The sequence below is a fragment of the Biomphalaria glabrata genome, chromosome 7 (genome assembly GCF_947242115.1).
Source record: "Biomphalaria glabrata chromosome 7, xgBioGlab47.1, whole genome shotgun sequence".
NCBI classification, from domain to species: Eukaryota; Metazoa; Mollusca; class Gastropoda; family Planorbidae; genus Biomphalaria; species Biomphalaria glabrata.
The window spans coordinates 28,524,201-28,541,886 of record NC_074717.1 but is presented as its reverse complement, the minus strand read 5'-3'; the positions used below and the strand labels follow the sequence as shown (position 1 = coordinate 28,541,886).

The following is a 17,686-nucleotide window of genomic DNA, read 5'->3' as shown; positions in this document are numbered from 1 at the left end:
TCTACACAGAAGATCAAGTATTGATGTGCAAATAGACTAGACTGTCACTGTCCACAGTGCCTGTCAGTGTCACTGGTCACTAGATTCTAGATATAGAATTTTTTTTTACACCTACTGCCAGTCTAGATTCTAGATCTTCTCGCTAGATATATTCTAGATGTAGATCTACATCTAGAGCTAGTCTAGATCTTATCAAACTTTGACAATCAACATATCACGACGCCTTCGGCCCTTGCGCTTGGCTTGGCCTGGCCTTGCAGCAGGCTTGCTTCAATTGAAGTTCAATGCTTGGCTTGGGCCGACTTGAGCCTTGGCTTAAAATTAATAAAGTGTAATTAGATCTATATGACTTTACTAATTACTTTCACTTTATCTTTTAAACTTTTATGTAGATCTATGATTTAATTATGTCTACTATCATAACTATGTGGGTAGTCACTCAGTAGTGGATTATAGTAAGTATATATTAGATATGTATTTATACTATAATTATTAAATAATAATTTATAGTTATAGATCTATTTACTATTTAGATATAGAATAGAGATCTAGTCTATAAGACTATATCATATGGATGTATTTTTGATACTCTTTGCTGCTATTTGAAGCTTTGTAGTGACTTCGGCATTTAATCCTTTACAATAATTAAAGGTTTGCATTTAATTGCAAGAATGTTGTTTTTTTTTAACTTTTATTATGTGTCATCATCTTTTTTTTTTTTGGTCAATCTTCATCATTCTAGATCTAAATTAAATAACACTTTGACACTCCATTCATTTTCCATTTTCATCTGCTTAGTTTTTTCATGAAATGTAATAAATTTAAAAAATCTGAATGTCCATATAAAAATCATTCCTTGTTATTACTGAATGATAGAATAATGATAGTAACACTGCAAAGCACAGTGTATTTTTTTAATCTAATTAGTCTGTTAGGCCTCTTTATCATCATACTTTATGTGAGAGATGCTGTCGAACTAGTTTTTATCTTACATTTTATTAGATTCTCTTTCAATTAGCCATTAGCTGAGTCTCTTAAATTCTTGCAATTAGAAACTAATTGAAATAAATTCACCTGTTTCTGAAGCTTGTAGTCGATTGGATTTTAGATTTTGTTAAACAGATGTTAGTTAATTTTGAAACAGCCAACTCAGTAACAATCTTAAATCCTGATTTCACATTCCTGTTTCTGAACATTCCATCACAGCTCTTGAGAATTACATTTTCAATGTCAGTGCTTATAATCAGAAAAATCTGCATGCAAAAGAAATAAAAGATATCTAATAGTAAGAATAAAAGTAGGTTTACTTGCTGTAGACTAATTTCTAACAGTTTGTGTATAAATTTTTTTGTTGCTTTTACGCTGCTTATATGAACACTTTCTGTCTGTCTGGGAGTATTCTTTTACAGGATTTTTCTCCCACTTCCCATTTTTGGATCAAGTTGAAATTTTGCACAATTATTCATGAATCAATTAATTGTGGTTATTAATTAATTTTGTTTTATATAGAAAAAGGAGTGTTAAACCTTGCAGTATTGAAATATAAAGCAGTAATTATGTGATATAATCTTTGTTGTAGTTTTTATATTTTTTATATATAGTTTTATACTTTTGTTGTTTTTATTTGTTTGTATTTGTGTCTATGTTGTTAATATGTTATATTTTCTATCATTTCAGTTAAATTAGAAAATTTGAAGTTGAATTAACATTGAAATGTATTAATAGTTTATTCAACAGACCATACTACCACTAGAATGAGACAATTAAAAAATATCAGAAGCACATTGCCGTGGAGAATATTATTCTTTGGAACAGATGAATTTTCATTAAAAATACTAGAATCTCTAAATGAAAACAGGTAAATATTAATTAGTTGTGAGTTGTGTACTATTTTGTATGAACCATTAAAAATTAATTTAAAAAAAAAAAAGATTTTTCTTTAAGGCTTTTAAACTTTAAGAAAAAACTTAAATTAGAAAACGTTTGCTAAGTATTTGGATTTGTCACTGATTCTTGATTATTAACATTATTCTTTGTTCACTATGTGACTTTTTTTGTTAACATACTCGCATATAAAAAAAAGTAAAATATATAACATAGTCCTGATTTGGCAATATGAAAAGAAACCACTTTAACAAGCTATTTGTCAAGCATTAATGTTCATGTGCTTACCTTTCTTTGTGTGGGAATGTCTAGATATTTAGCATTTAATTTATTGCACATTTCACAATCTATCCTTGTTATGGTTCTATGGGCCTTTCAAGCTTTGTACTGTTCAGTTAAATATTTCACTTTGAAAGTAATTTTGGCATCGCTCAGCATTTTTAGCAAAACTTGAGTAGAATGACATCTCAAAATTATCATTGCTTCAATACTTTCAGTGTATTTTTAAAAAAAAAAATAATTGTGTAACAATACAATTTATCAATAAAACTTTGTTATTTTTGTTTTGGTGTTAAATTTCTTTGATTAAAATACACTTTTTATTAATTTGTTTTCAGATTAAGTCATTCTAAACACAAAGTGGTGGATTGTCTTCATATTGTTCACCCAAATGTGAAAAATCCAGTGAGTGATATTTGTTTCATTGCTTGGGCATTACAAAATAATTGAGAGGCTACACTATTAGCAACAATGAAATGAATGTTCATATATTGAGATAGATCATTTCAAACTAATTCTTTTTTTTTCTTCTTAAGTCTCCAGTTCTGAGATATGCTGCTCTATCTGACCTCTCCGGGTTTGAATGGCCCACCAATAATATACAGACTAATGCCTATGATGTTGGTGTACTTGCATCATTTGGACACCTGATACCAAAAAAAGTTATTGATGCTTTCCCTTAGTAAGTACCTGTTGTTTTTTATTAAAAACTCATCATTTTTAATTTTATGGTTAATATGTTTGAGCTAGCTGATCTTTGAAATAATTTAGGGCAAGCACTCAACAGAAGGCACTTCCAATAATTACACATAAGCTTAATAACTAAACTAACAAATAAAAAAATAGAGACAATCCAACCATTGACACCCAAAGTTCTTTCTTCTTCCCTAGAACATAGCTGGAATCCATCATGTCTCTAATTTCTCTCTAGATCTGTTTATCCCTTGTGTTGAACAGCACACTGGTTTGCACCATATACATCTGTGTAGGAGCAGAGTTTAAATAATACATAGCAAAAATACTACTTCGATCTACACTGGAGGGGGGCGCCACATTTAAATATAAATTAGTTTTACTTTACTTTTTTAGGTTTAAGCAAAGCAGACATATTTGAGAGTTTTTTAGATACAAAAATCTTGATTTGATGAAAATATTCAACTTTTGTCCGTTTTGAATTAAGTGTTTATTTTGTTTTTTCACTACTAAATATGTTAACTTGTATGATGCAGTGGTATCATCAATGTTCACCCCAGTCTTCTGCCAAGATGGAGAGGTGCTGCCCCTTTACACCACACAGTTCTTAATGGGGATACAACTACTGGAATAAGTATCATGTCCTTGAAACCTAAACAGTAAGTAGATGGGTCAGATGCTTCACTGGGCAGTTTTAATGATTCCCTTAGATTTGTAAATAGCTACTGGAGATATCTATAATGTTTAATAATTAATATTAAAATTAGTTAGTGATCCTCTCATAATGGAAAAGCTGCTATTTGTTTTATATTTATATCTATATTATTTATGTATAAGCTTCTAACAATTTTTCTATAACATTGATTATTCTATGCACATTTTGATAAACATTTTTACAAATATTTACTATACACTTTCACTCCACACAATCTTTGTGTGTAAGTCGGAAGAATGGTGGTTCTAGATAATTTATATTTCATAACCTCTGATATATTCATGCTGAAAATATCGAAATATTAGCCTTTTTACCAAACAGCTGACATATTGGTAGAGTTTCTGTGAAAACACAAGGTCTCTTTGTAATCTTGTTTTGCTTTTTCCTAAGTGTAGGTTTGAATATTTGTAATGTTATTGTTGCTTTCTAGTTTTGATTCTGGTCCTATCCTGAAACAGAAAAATTTGGATGTTCCATTCAATTCGTCAGTGCATGGGCTTCGAGATTTCCTGGCTGTTGAAGGTGGGAAATTGGTGAGTCTTTGAATGAAGGTTGGAGAATTATTAAGTTTGTATGAATGTTGTAGATTTATGAATGTCTAAATGAGGTTGGGAAATATCTATTCAAATACTTATTTGGAAATGGAGATACATTAATGTTTGTAAGAAGTTGGTAGATCAATAAGTATATATGTATTTCTTTTATTGATCATTTGTTTGTGTTGTTTTCATTATTAAAAAATTAATTGATTTTTTTTAATATGTATTTTACATACTTATAACAGACCTGCCTACCGTTACGCAAAATGCGTATTCGTTACGCAAAATCTCCCAAAAATGACCGCCAGTAAGCAAATACGCATTTAACCCGTCGCGTTACGCATTTCGTGTGCTTTTTTTTTTTCTCCTCTCTAGACTAGCTTACAAGCGGTCACGGAGGTCACGCTAAGCCCACCTGTGGGGAGAGGGGCGAAACAGAAAAGGTGGGGTGAACTCAATGTGCCCAGATCTATACGTTGATTGGTACTTAATAGCAATTAGATGTCTAGAAATGAAGAACGCGTGAGTGAGGGAGTGGCGGGCTGGTACCAGGTTGGTACCGTCAGTTAGCTGATACACCAACGTGACTTTTTTTTTTTTTTTTTTTTTTTTTTTTTTTTTTTTTTTTTTTTTTTTTTTGTAAGTTCATGAGTAGAAATTAATTATGTTGGTGCATTCCTGATTCTCGTATTCATTTGTATAGAAAAAAAAATCGAAGAGCTATCGATTCAAAACACATTGAGTGACACTGTAGTTATCTAGTCTAGATCTAGATCTGGATTCTAGATCTAGAATCTAGATAACTTGTTATACAGGAATAGATCTATTTCGAGTCTAGCTAGTCATTACGTTATGATTCTCTACATTACCCTACAAACTAGTTATAGATCTAGATCTAGTATGATTTAGAATTTAGATTGACTAGATCTAGATCGATAACATCTACTACCATCTAGTCTAGATCTAGACTAGATTCTTAGTATAGAATAGATCAAGTATGAAGGTAGGCCTACGAAAGTTTGGATCTAGCGGATCCACGGCACCGGTAACACTTTTGAGCCCAGATCTAGAGTAGATTATATTCATTATATAGACAAAGATCCAGATCTAGTCTAGATATCATCTCTATTGATCTAGATTTAGACTGTAGATCTAATCATGACATCTAATATTATATATATACTAGACATATGTTACCCGCGACCCGCGGGTCTTTATTTGCGCATTACTTTCGATATAGTCACTGAGAGTGTTTTGTAAACAATTAAACGAAATAATAATGTAATAAGTAAAGCGAATGTGTCAATGTAAAAATAGTGTGAATGAAGCTATCAAATCAAAATAGCTAATAGGCTTCAATCCATTTTTTTTTCAAATTAAAACATTTGCTTGTAGGCCTACATATATTTGATTAAAATTTGAGATGAATAGACATAATTTTGTATGTTCATGTGTATAAAGTAGATCTTGAGGTAGACATAGATCTAAATCTACACTAATCTAGAGTTAAAAATTGGCTTTTATAGAGTTCATTCTGTGCTGCGCATGCGTGAACTTTTTTTCATGAATTAATACTATAGGCCTATCTCAACACGGCTACGCAGCTTTAGCGAACAGCGAACGAATGTATTAAAAATGCTTTAGAAAAACAAATTTGAATGTTAATTTGATTAAAATATTAATTGAATGGACAATAATTAGTATGTTTATGTGTTAAAGCTTAAAACTATCTTTGCGAAAAGAAGTTTTATCAGTCTTAGAGTTCAATAAGAGTTTTAGACCTAGGCCTAGACAAAGACTCAGTAGAGAGATGTGTTAATGTGTAACCATTTGGTAATATCTAATGAAAGAATGTTCGCCAGGAAACAGTAGTCACAGATATCAGGAACTAATTTATGTAAAAAATGCTTTTGAATAATCTAGTGGATTGGATTGAGATGTATGTTAAACGTAGCTGATGATCCTTTCACGTTATTTCTTTCGCTACGAAAATAAAATTAGTTTTGCGAAAATGGGTTTACCCGAAGTCGATACATTCTTATCTATTAAAAACGAAAAGAGCGATAGCTTTGTTAAATGAATGGGATTATAAAGTGATCAATTAAACGAAATAATTTTTAGTACGCGATTCATGAATGAATATAGATCTAGTCCTATCTCAACTCGGCTTCGCAGCTTTCGTAAACGAATGTAGCTTTAGAAAACCAAATTTGAATGTTTATTCATTTATCCTGTTAAACCTAAATCTACTAAAATTAATACAACAGCCTCACTAAACAAACCTACTAAAGAAGTAACACCAAAATACCTTAAAACCTTAATAATAAATTTTCAAAGCATTAGGAACAAAACAGCAGATTTAGAAATTTTATTAGAATGTGAGAAACCAGACATAATTGCAGGCACAGAAACTTGGCTACATCCTGAAATTTATAATGCAGAAATTTTCAATAGTAATTATGAAATTTTTAGAAAAGATAGGGCTGATAATCATGGAGGAGTTCTTTTAGCAATAAAAAACACTCTTATAGCAGAAGAAATTACCTTACCTAACTCAAAAAATATAGAATCAACATTTTGTAAAATTAATACCACCTCAACATCCCTAATAATAGGCAGCATTTACAGACCACCAAATTCTAGTTTAGAATACATGCAGGAACTATGTAATCAGATTACGACACTTAAAGAGACAAATAAAAATGCAGTTTTTTGGATTATGGGTGATTTCAACCTACCTGATATAAATTGGAAAACACTAACCATAGATAAACACCAAAACCTTAAGGACATAAATGAGCTTTTCATAGAAACTTTACACAACCTAAGTTTAGATCAAATCATTAAAAAGCCAACTAGATTAAACAACACATTAGATCTCTTCTTAACCAACAGACCTGGATTAGTAGTTGATTATGATATTATCCCTGGTCTATCAGACCATGAGATCATAAAAATACACAGTCAGATAAAAGCAGTAGCCAATATAAAACCCAAAAGAAAAATCTTAGTCTGGAATAAATGTAACCTAACACAACTACACCAAGCTGCATTAAACTTTCAACAAACATTCTTATTAGAAAAAGACATTAACCATCCAGTTGATGACCTCTGGAATTTCATTAAAAACCATCTTAAAAGCATTATAGAAAATCAAATACCAACTAAATACACATCAAACAAAATAAATAAATGCTGGTTTAATAATAGACTAAAGAAGCTTTGTAAACAGAAGGAAAACCTATATAGAAAATTTAAAGAAACTAATGCAGAAAGAGTTTACAAAAAGTATATAAAAATTAAACACTTAACCCAAAAAGTAAGCAGACAGCTGCAGAGTGAATACATAAACAATGTAATATCTAAAGACAACAACAAAAACCTATGGTCATACATTAAGTCTAAGAAAATGGAAACAACAGGCGTAGCGCCATTAAAAGATGAACATAACATAATACATAATGATAATGAAACTAAAGCAAACATTCTAAACAAATACTTTGCATCAGCATTCTCAGCCCCAGGAGACAAAGACATATTACTGAATTTGAACCAAGTAGACAACATAGAAGATATAGTAGTACAAGAAAATGGAATTCAAAAACTATTAGCCAACACCAAACTAAATAAAGCTTCTGGACCTGATGGTATTCCAGCTAGATTACTCAAAGAACTAAGTAATGAGCTAGCCCCAGTGTTCAAAATACTCTTTCAGGCTTCACTTAACCAGGGCAGAGTACCAAAGGACTGGAAAGAAGCTAATGTCACCCCCCTATTTAAAAAAGGAGAAAAATCTGACCCAGGAAACTACAGACCAGTATCACTTACCAGCATCACATGTAAAATCCTAGAACACATAATATGTAGCAACATCATAAACCACATAGACAAACATAATGTCCTCACACCATACCAACATGGCTTTAGGAAATATAGATCATGTGAAACACAATTAATAGGACTAATTGATGATTTTTCAAAAGGTTTAGATAATAGTGAACAAATAGATGCTATCTTACTAGATTTTTCTAAGGCTTTTGACAAAGTTCACCACCATAGTTTGCTTAAAAAATTAAAATATTTCGGCATTAATGGTCCACTGCATCAGTGGATTAAAGACTTTTTGATAGGGAGAGAACAAACTGTAATAATAAATGGCTCTAAATCAACACCGATAACAGTAAACTCAGGTGTACCTCAAGGAACAGTCTTGGGTCCACTACTATTTTTAATTTACATAAATGATTTACCAAATTGCATTACTTCAGGAACAAAAGTCAGATTATTTGCAGACGATTGCATAATATATAGAACAATAAAAACAACACAAGACACAGATATTTTACAAAGAGAATTAGATGAATTACAGAAATGGGAATCAAATTGGAGCATGTCTTTCCACCCAGAAAAATGTCAGTTGTTAAGAGTAACAAAAAAACTAAAACAAATTAATTCCACTTATCTTATTCATGGCAAACCAGTAACACAGACTAAAAACGCAAAATACCTAGGTGTTATAATAAATGAAAAACTGTCATGGAATCCACATATTGATGAAACTACAAAAAAATCAAACAAAGCATTAGGATTTATTAAAAGAAATTTCTATAAATCAAATAAGAACATAAAACTAAAATGTTATTTAACCTTGGTTAGGCCAATAATAGAATATGCATCCTCTGTTTGGGACCCCTCAACTCAAGAAAACATTAAGAAACTAGAACAGACACAAAATAGAGCAGTGCGATTCATAACAAACGAATATTCACATTTGACTAGAGTAACACCTTTAGTAAAATCACTAAATTTAGAAAGCCTTCAGGACAGAAGGCTCAAAAGTAAAGTAGCAATAATACATAAAACACTGAACCATAATCTTCAAATACAAAAACAAAATTTAATAAAATACTCTGAAAGACACAAAGATAAAGGCACATTCCTCATCCCATATGCTAGGACAAATTTGTACAAATACTCCTTCTTCCCTAGTGCTATTAGAGCATGGAATGGGTTGCCTGAGCTAGCCAGGAAAACCAGTGACTTGGCAGAATTTAAGTCATTGGTTAATATGCATGACTAAATGCATGACGCGTAGGACGTAATCATCTTCTTTTTTGAAGTAACGTCTGTATTATATAAGATAAGATAAGATTTGATCAAAATATGAAATGAATGGACTTTAATTAATATGTTTATGTGTTAAAGTATAAAACTATCTGTGCGAAGAGAAGTTTTATCATCTTAGAGTTGAATTAGAGTTTTAGATCTAGGGATGGGATTATAAAGTAAACAATTAAACAAATTAATATTTAGTACGCGATTCATTACTGAATTGTCTAATGAAAGAATGTTCGTCAGGAAATCTGTAATCACAGATATAAGGAACTAATTAATGTAAAAAATGCTTTTGAAACACAAAATTGAAGGTTAATTTTATTATATAATGAAATCAATTGATCTTCTTTTGTCTTTTCATGTGTCAAAGTAAAAAACTATCTGCGCAAAGTGTATTTCTTAAAATTAGATCTAGGTTAGGTCTAAATCCTTTCTATCTTTTCTCATGTCAACATTGTAGACATGGCCTAGATCCATAAAATACTATAGCTGTAATAGAGTCGGACAACTTTATTTTTTTTGAGGGTCTTAAGTTTGTTTTAGGGCTACAATACATACACTACGGTCTAAGTTAGTACCCAAGGAACATTCTTGCCTAGTTTTATCAAGATTGGTCAAGCGGTTTTGATGTCTATAAGTAACATACATACATACATACATACATACCCCTCACATTCTACTTTATAATATAGATAGATATATATATATATATATATATATATATATATATATGACAAAATAGAGGATCACGTAAGTGTTACGCATTCTGGTGCCAAAATACGCATTTTGACCGTAAGTGTTACGCATTTGGACTTTTTTTGGTAGGCAGGTCTGTTATAATTTACTTTAACTGTTAACGTTTCATACTCCTAGATCATCGATGTACTCTCCAACCTTCCAGAGTGCATCATATCAGAGAAACAACAACCTGAAAATGGTGTTACTTATGGTTTGTCCCATTTTTAGTCAAATATAATAATACATGTACTGTGTCTTAATGTTTTCCAAACTTTAATAGGAGAAAATCAGCATGAAAGTTTTACTGTGTAGTAATTAAGATAATTTTTGGGGTTAACATATAAAAGTTTGTTTTTTTTTCAACTTAATAAAATCTAATTAATAAAATAACTATCAAATGAAAGATATTAAAATTGTTTTTTTTTTCCCTAGTTGTTTTTAGAAGTTTATGATTTTGTGTTAAAACAAACTGTAAAGGTTTTTTTTTTTTATGTAACAGCTCATAAGTTAACTTTGAACATGTCATTTATTGACTGGGAGAATCAAACGCTTGATTCAATAGACAGACAGTACAGAGCCATACATGAAACAGTAATTATAATATTTGCTAATTCCATTTGTTAATTAAAGTGTGAAAAGAAAAACAGATATTAATTTTTGGCAATATTATTAGTTGGAAATAACATAATTTTTTGTAGCTGCTTTTTAATTCATTTATTTATACAAAAAAATATTTTTGTATACCAGTAATTAATTGGTAATTACTAAATTTTTTTAACATTTTTTCAGACAGAACTTAGAACAGAATTTAATGGTTTGACCATACGATTGTTAGAAATGTTAAGTCCAAGATACAGTCCAAGTGAGTTATTTTTCTATAACAAAATTTCTATTTCTTTACTCAGTAATTTTGTTAACATGACAAGTTTAAGTTTCAATCATTTGAATCTTGAACCATCCGTACATGAGCTCCTATTGTATTGTTTTATAACATCACTCTAAAGCTGGATGTGTTTTTAGTTTGTTGGTTCAAATTGGGATCTGTTAACTGTTTCTAATATTAATTTTAAAACACAAAGCTTTGGAATCTGGCACTGGGATGCTTGGCTACCTATCAAGCACTTTAGTATGCGAATACCAACTTAAGCTGAGTTGTGTTTGCTGAGTGATAAATAGCAGAACAGAAACCTTCTCCCAAATAACCCCCCCCCCCTTTTTTTTTTTTCCAAAATATTCTACAAAAGTGATTGGACCATAGGAACATAAGCAATTTAAAAAAAAAAGATGCATTGATTTAAGAAAGTGTTACTTAGGATATATATAAATTTATTCAATGAATCCAAAATATAAAATAGACTAGGAAAATGTTGGGGTTGAATTTTGAACTTTGGATCATTTGCCTAGTCTTCCTCATATTCTAATAATGTAACAGTTGACATGTGAATGTTGACTAACAGTTGACATGTGAATGTTGACTAACAGTTGACATGTGAATGTTGACTAAATGACTGAATAACTCTCTGAGGTACATATGAACTATTTTATACAATGATTATTTACAATGAACTGAAGGATGATAATGGTGGTAATAATTTGTTTTAAACATTGTTGGTATGAATAATTATTTGAATTACTGATGATACAATATAATGCAATAAATAACTGATGATATCCACAAAAACCAATCCGCACCTTGCAGTTTCACCAGCCAGTCACAGTCTAAGCATATTCACACTACAATATCTACATTGGCCCACCACACTCATCAGATCGTTGAAAGTACAGGGACAAAAAGTATACTGCTAGCTTCCCTATAAAAAATAAAGAACACACCTCTTGCACTAACATCTTACACTATGATGGTGAATATCGAAACTATTATAGATGTCCTACATTATTCAAACCAACTCGCTCTTACCCTAAGAAACAAACAAACCCTTGAGATAAGTCCAAACCATAAAAGACCAGGAAATTCTATCTCAATACAGCGCCCTTTAACAAGAAAACCAAGGAGAAAACATTTGCCCAACAAAATGAAGTTGAACCAAAATTTCTAATGTTACATTGTGAAGATGAAAACTAGAAGACAGGAAACAAAAACAAGTTGACCAAAAGAACTTGGGAATAGATTTCAGATCAGACTTCTACTTATACAAATTGTTACCAACCTATTTGTTTTTCATTTCTTGTATTTGTATGTCCAGTTGCCATTCCTTTGATCTTGAAGTTTGTGTTAGCCTGTTAGGGTCATGGTGACACTGAACTCAGCTGTCCCACTTGGCAAAGATTCTAATTGTTTAACAAGCTAAAAGTCACCTCTAGAGTAAAGTACTCACCAGCCTTTTCTGTTTTTATGAGTGTGGGGACTGTTTCTGTGTCAAGAGATTGTAAGGTCCTGTGTTCAGATGAAGTTTAAAAATTATTCTACCTTCTAGATTGACTAATATTACCAACAATGACTTCGCTAAGTTGCAAAGTGTTTTAAAAAATTCACTACAAGACAGCTCACAAACTGAGACAATGACCATCTTTTGTTTACCTCCCTTTGTCCACAACACATCTAGTAGGTTGTCTCCCTGACGATCGTCATTAGCTATTCTGTGATTGTTTTGTAAATAATGTAAAATATTATTTTTAAAATGTTTTACATGTTTTGGATGTTCCTTCAAAGCTGAAGATAATCAAACACCTGAACGACAATTTAAAGTGCATATCACTTGACCAGGCAGCCATCTGATTTCTTAATTATTCCACCAAATTTGAAAATAATAAACTACATCCATAAATATAGACATTTACAAAAATAGTTTGGTGAAATCCACTTGATCATGACTCAAAAGAATGTAATTTGAGTTTAAAAAAGGACTTGTCTTTTTTTTTATGTAACATGAAGTTTATCAGATTCTAGATTGGGAAAGTCCATTCGTTAATAGTAACATTGGAAAACTAATTTTTTTTTGTTTAATCCTATTCCCAGATATAGCCTTAGATTCTGACAGCCCTCCTGGTAAACCAATATTTGATAGAGCCTCCAATGTATTATGGGTACGGTGTAAGGTATGTACTATATTGGATGTGAAATTAAGCATATCCTGATAATTAGCTTGAATACATATAAACCAGACTGATGCTATCTTTCTGTCTTTCACTCATCCTTGAAACACAGCTCTCTCTTTATAGAAATTCTATATACTAGTCGACCGGCGGCGTAGCATACGCCATTATTTTGCCTTAGGCCACTGCTACCTATGTGACCACAGTGGGACCCGCACTTTCATAGGACCCGCACTAATTTGAGGTGTATAAATTCTTAAATTAAACCATTTTATAACTTAAAACATTTCCCGTGCCCTCCTGTCGATTTACCAGCAGCTCCTGGAAATCTCCTCAAATTGCAAGATATAGGAAAAAGTCCTTAAAATATATGGAAATATATAGACAAAAGTTGTCATTTTGGGGTGTCACTCAATATGGAAAACACCATACCAACGCGCGATAAATAAAAACGGCATTTTCATAAGCCGTATTTGTGTAATCTGGTGAAAGAAGCTTCTCATGCCTCAAACTAATAAAGAATTACTTGAGGTCAACAATTCTCAAAGATAGATAAAAACATCTGGTAATTCTTGCTATTGAGCGTGATCTATTCAGGAAACAAAATTATTATGATATACTGTATGACTTTGCTACACGCAAGGCTCGTAAAGTAATTCTGTGCGTAGTAAAGAATGAATAAAATGCATAGATGAATTTATTTTCTAATACAAACTCTTAAATTTCACTTATTATCCGCTTCCCTACCCAAACTTGGCCCCAGCGAAACCCGTTTCGCATTGGGCCCCACAATTGTTAAGTCCGGCCCTGCTATTTAGTGACCTGTAAATATACATAGTAGATTACTTGTTCTCTTTCGATGACTTCTTGGTCACAATGGTTAAGTCCAGCGCTGCTATTTAGTGTTTGTAAAATGTTTGCTCGTAAAATGTTTTATATGTTTCGGATGTTCCTTCAGAGTTGACGATAGTTTACTTCCTAATCCAAACCTCCCGCAGGACGAAGGGTGATGGGAGCGGGCAGGGTTTGACAGTCCAGCGCGCAGCCATCCGTATCGACGTGTGAATACCCATTTGTTCTCTCCCCACACCCCCACCCCCTCTTGTTATTCCGTGGGGTGACTATCGGCAGAAATAAGAGAGTGATCTTTCCTTTACTTCTTCTCGTCCAAACTCTTGAGAGAAGAGGAGAACAGGGGTGCCACTTTTCCGGAATAACCCGGAAATCCGGGTTTTGAGGGGTCCGATTTTCCCCCCATCCGGGTTTGCCTTCTACAATTTTGTAAAAATCCAGGGTTTTAGTTGATTTAGATTTTTTCGAAATTTCTGGTCATTTTCCCCCGTTAATTTTAGTTTGTTAGTTCCGATCGCGCGAGCCGCCATTTTTAAACAAAATCGACCAGTCTCATATCTCGCTATTCGCGAGACTTTCACTTTGCATGCGCACTAAGCTTTATTTACCGGTACAGTATTTTTTTTTTTAAGTGACAAAAAAGTGTAAACATTCTAGATCTATAAAGAATTTCTAGATCTACGGAACGCGCCTTGAATCGGCTCGATTTAGAGTCTAGATCTATTTCTATGATCAATCTAGATCTGATCTAGACTGTAAAGTCTTGTATTTAGTATAGATATAGTCTAGATCTACTCGCGTACCTAGCGGCTACTCCTAGATCTAGTAATAGAAAGAAAAAAAAATTCACGAGTGAGAAATTTATTTTTTTTCCATGTTTTATATTTTAAAATTTGTATAGGTTCCATATAGACATCACATAGAGCCTTAGCCTATGTCTAGAGTATTATAGAAGTAGGATCTAGATTTAGGATATTTACATCATTTTTAGATCAGAACTAGAATCAATGATTGAAGAATTAAATTAGTAAGTTTGCGTTCGCCTGAAGGCTAGAAAAAATAGATCGATTGGTCAATAGATTTATACAAATAAATTATAATTATGTATAAGCTGTCCAGCACATTCTAGCCATCTAGGTCTACATTTAAATATTAGAAACTAAATCGTAATGTTCATTTTGGAGTAGATCTGGACTAAATCAATTTTATCTTGTTGCAATAGATTTACAGGTCCATGCATGTACATTGATGGAATCAGTTTTATCAATGTTGATTAAAGTAGGCTGCTTCAAAGGAATAATGAGGGGAAAAATGTTAAGAGAGAAACATCATTTAAAATAACTGTGTGTTTGGTGTGTGTGTGTGGGGGGGTTTACAAACATTGTTAATATAAAATTGTACTAAATCCTCTTAACTTGTATTACAAGCTTTATCAATAAATACACACAAACTCTATTTATTATAATGATAGGCTTACTAATTACATATTTAAAACATGGGGGGCATATTATGATACAGATCTAGGTAGTAATTTAATACTGTTCTTCTTTCGTAAAATTTTGGTGCTTAAATTGTATATGCGGTAAGTTTCAGGGTTGGTAAAGTTTGGGGTTTATGATTTCAGGGTTTGTAAAATTTGGAAATTCTGGTTTCAGGGTTTACTTGGTCTCATGGGTGGCACCCCTGGAGGAGAATTATATATATAAATAATTAGAAATCCTCTCCATAATAAATATGTACCCAATTTTTCCTTTTATTGCCATTGATTTCCGTAGCAGTCATATTTCTTTTAATACTTATCTGAATGAAGTTTATGTTTCAACATCAGATGCACAAGCACCTTGGAGGGAAACTTTTTTTGTTAGTGATTTTCTTAATATGCAAGCTTGGTACCAGTATCATATTTGTTTTCTGTATCATTTTTAGCTGCCCCAGAAAGGGGAAAAGACACTATTAGTTTTGTGTGCCCTCTCTGTCCGTCCGTCCAGTTTAGATCTCGTAAACTAGAAAAGATAGTGAAACTCCGACATCATAATATTTTAGACCATTCAAAGTTCTGATGCAACGCTACTTTTTTCTTTTCTGAAAGCGAAAAATCTAATTTTTTTTAATCACTTATGCAAGCAGTTTTTTCATAAAATTACGCCACTATTACAACTATTCACTATTAATAGTAACAAACACTTGAGGCTCTTTATTAGGGGAGATGACTATTTACCATATTTCTAACACATTTATGCAAATGGTTGTAAATAATTTGTCAAAAATGTTTTTTTTATATTTGTGTTGTTAAGTTATGTAAGTTCTGTTATACAAATACTATATTTACACACAAAAAAATGTTTATTATTTTTTTAAAGAGAAAAAATCTATTTAGTATGCATATAAGTCAGACATAATTTAAAACAACAATTAATAAGTAGTTTTTCATATTATCGCTAGTACTGCAATTGCAGTACCAAACCAAAGAAAAAATTTTTATTTTTTTTTTTATTTCTTAACAGAAATGTTTTATTCTTGAGGAATAAGAGATTGACCCTTAACAAAACGATTAGATCAATTAGATATTCATTAAAAGACATCAGTTAGGCCAGGTTGACATCTAACTTCACATTCACTTTCACCTATCCTTTAGTCTGCTGGACCACTGGGGCAGCACACGAGATCTGTTAACCTTTTTTTCTCCATTATTTTCTGTCATTTGTCTTTGATAGAATTTCATTCTGATAATATTGAAACCTGCCTTTTTACCTGCCTGGGTGGACTACTTCGGGGGCCGATTTTCAGTTTGTGTTTCCACACAAACTGTCTTTGTAACTTTGTTGTATATGCCTTTAATTGATGTTCTAATTTCTACCATTCTTTCATTTAGTATAGTTACTCTTCCACTCTTTCTTTTAGTATAGTTACTCTTCCACTCTTTCTTTTAGTATAGTTACTCTTTCTTTTGGTGTAGTTACTCTTTCACTCTTTCTTTTAGTGTAGTTACTCTTTCACTCTTTCTTTTAGTGTAGTTACTCTTTCAATCTTTCTTGTACAGGATCACTGGGCTGGTTTTATGCGTGTTGTGATCAAAAAGAAGATGACTGCTAAAGAATTCTATAATGGATACCTCTCTAAAGGTCATTTCAGTGGAGCTCTTTTTACCAGTAAACCTAACAACTTATTTAATGACATCTATAATCAATGGATCAAAGAAAAAAAGCCCTCCTGACATCCTTGGTGCTAGTAAATGAAGCTAACTTATATTTCTCTTAATTCAACAATAAATAAATATTTCTATTTTTAATTATAACAAAGTTTGTTGTTTTATGTGATTTAATTTTTTTTTATCGAGCCATTTACTTTTTTTTTTTTTTTGTTTGTCTTTTTATGTTTTTGTATCAGAAAAAATGTGTTGTTTTTATTTTAGACTTATGATGGTGAAAAGCTGTTTTTTCACAAGTAACAGTCGCTGTAATAAGTAATTGTCATATAGCATAAATCAGCTAAGTATATTTTTAGTTTTCTGCAACCATCTCCATAGCAGCGTTAAGATAAATTGTAGACGAGCTCTTGCAGCAAGCATGCTTTCTTGGAAAAGAGTTGTCTCAATGACCATAAAAGGAGCATTGAATATTAAGCGAGTGAAAGGCGTGGCTTGTTCGCAAATGCAGAGAGAGGCTAATGAATAAAAAGTCAGTTATAGAAAAATTATAGTTTGGATAAGTTGTTTGAGTACTAGCACCAGAACACTGTGTAGATTTTGTTGTTGTTATGAGCTTGAACAGAGAGAGTTAACTTGTTTAATTTTACTATAGGCTACACTGTGTAGATC

General features: G+C 31.8%; 1 protein-coding gene across 3 annotated transcripts; it reads left to right on the top strand.

The window, feature by feature from the left end:
• Window positions 1-18: 18 nt before the first annotated feature.
• Window positions 19-17,168, top strand: LOC106063351 (methionyl-tRNA formyltransferase, mitochondrial-like). 3 transcript variants are annotated; one of them, XM_013221687.2, is made up of 11 exons: window positions 19-62; window positions 1,726-1,858; window positions 2,502-2,568; window positions 2,700-2,845; window positions 3,393-3,515; window positions 4,002-4,104; window positions 10,099-10,174; window positions 10,463-10,554; window positions 10,753-10,825; window positions 12,941-13,020; window positions 16,910-17,168. In XM_013221687.2, the coding sequence occupies exons 2-11, from the start codon at window positions 1,755-1,757 to the stop codon at window positions 17,081-17,083; spliced, it is 1,038 nt and encodes a 345-aa protein (XP_013077141.2). In that variant the 5' UTR covers window positions 19-62; window positions 1,726-1,754; the 3' UTR covers window positions 17,084-17,168. The 3 variants fall into 3 exon arrangements, with proteins under 3 accessions (XP_013077141.2, XP_013077139.2, XP_055891588.1); XM_013221685.2 differs by lacking the exon at window positions 19-62 and adding an exon at window positions 271-331; XM_056035613.1 differs by lacking the exon at window positions 19-62 and adding an exon at window positions 291-427.
• The last annotated feature ends 518 nt before the right edge of the window (window positions 17,169-17,686 follow it).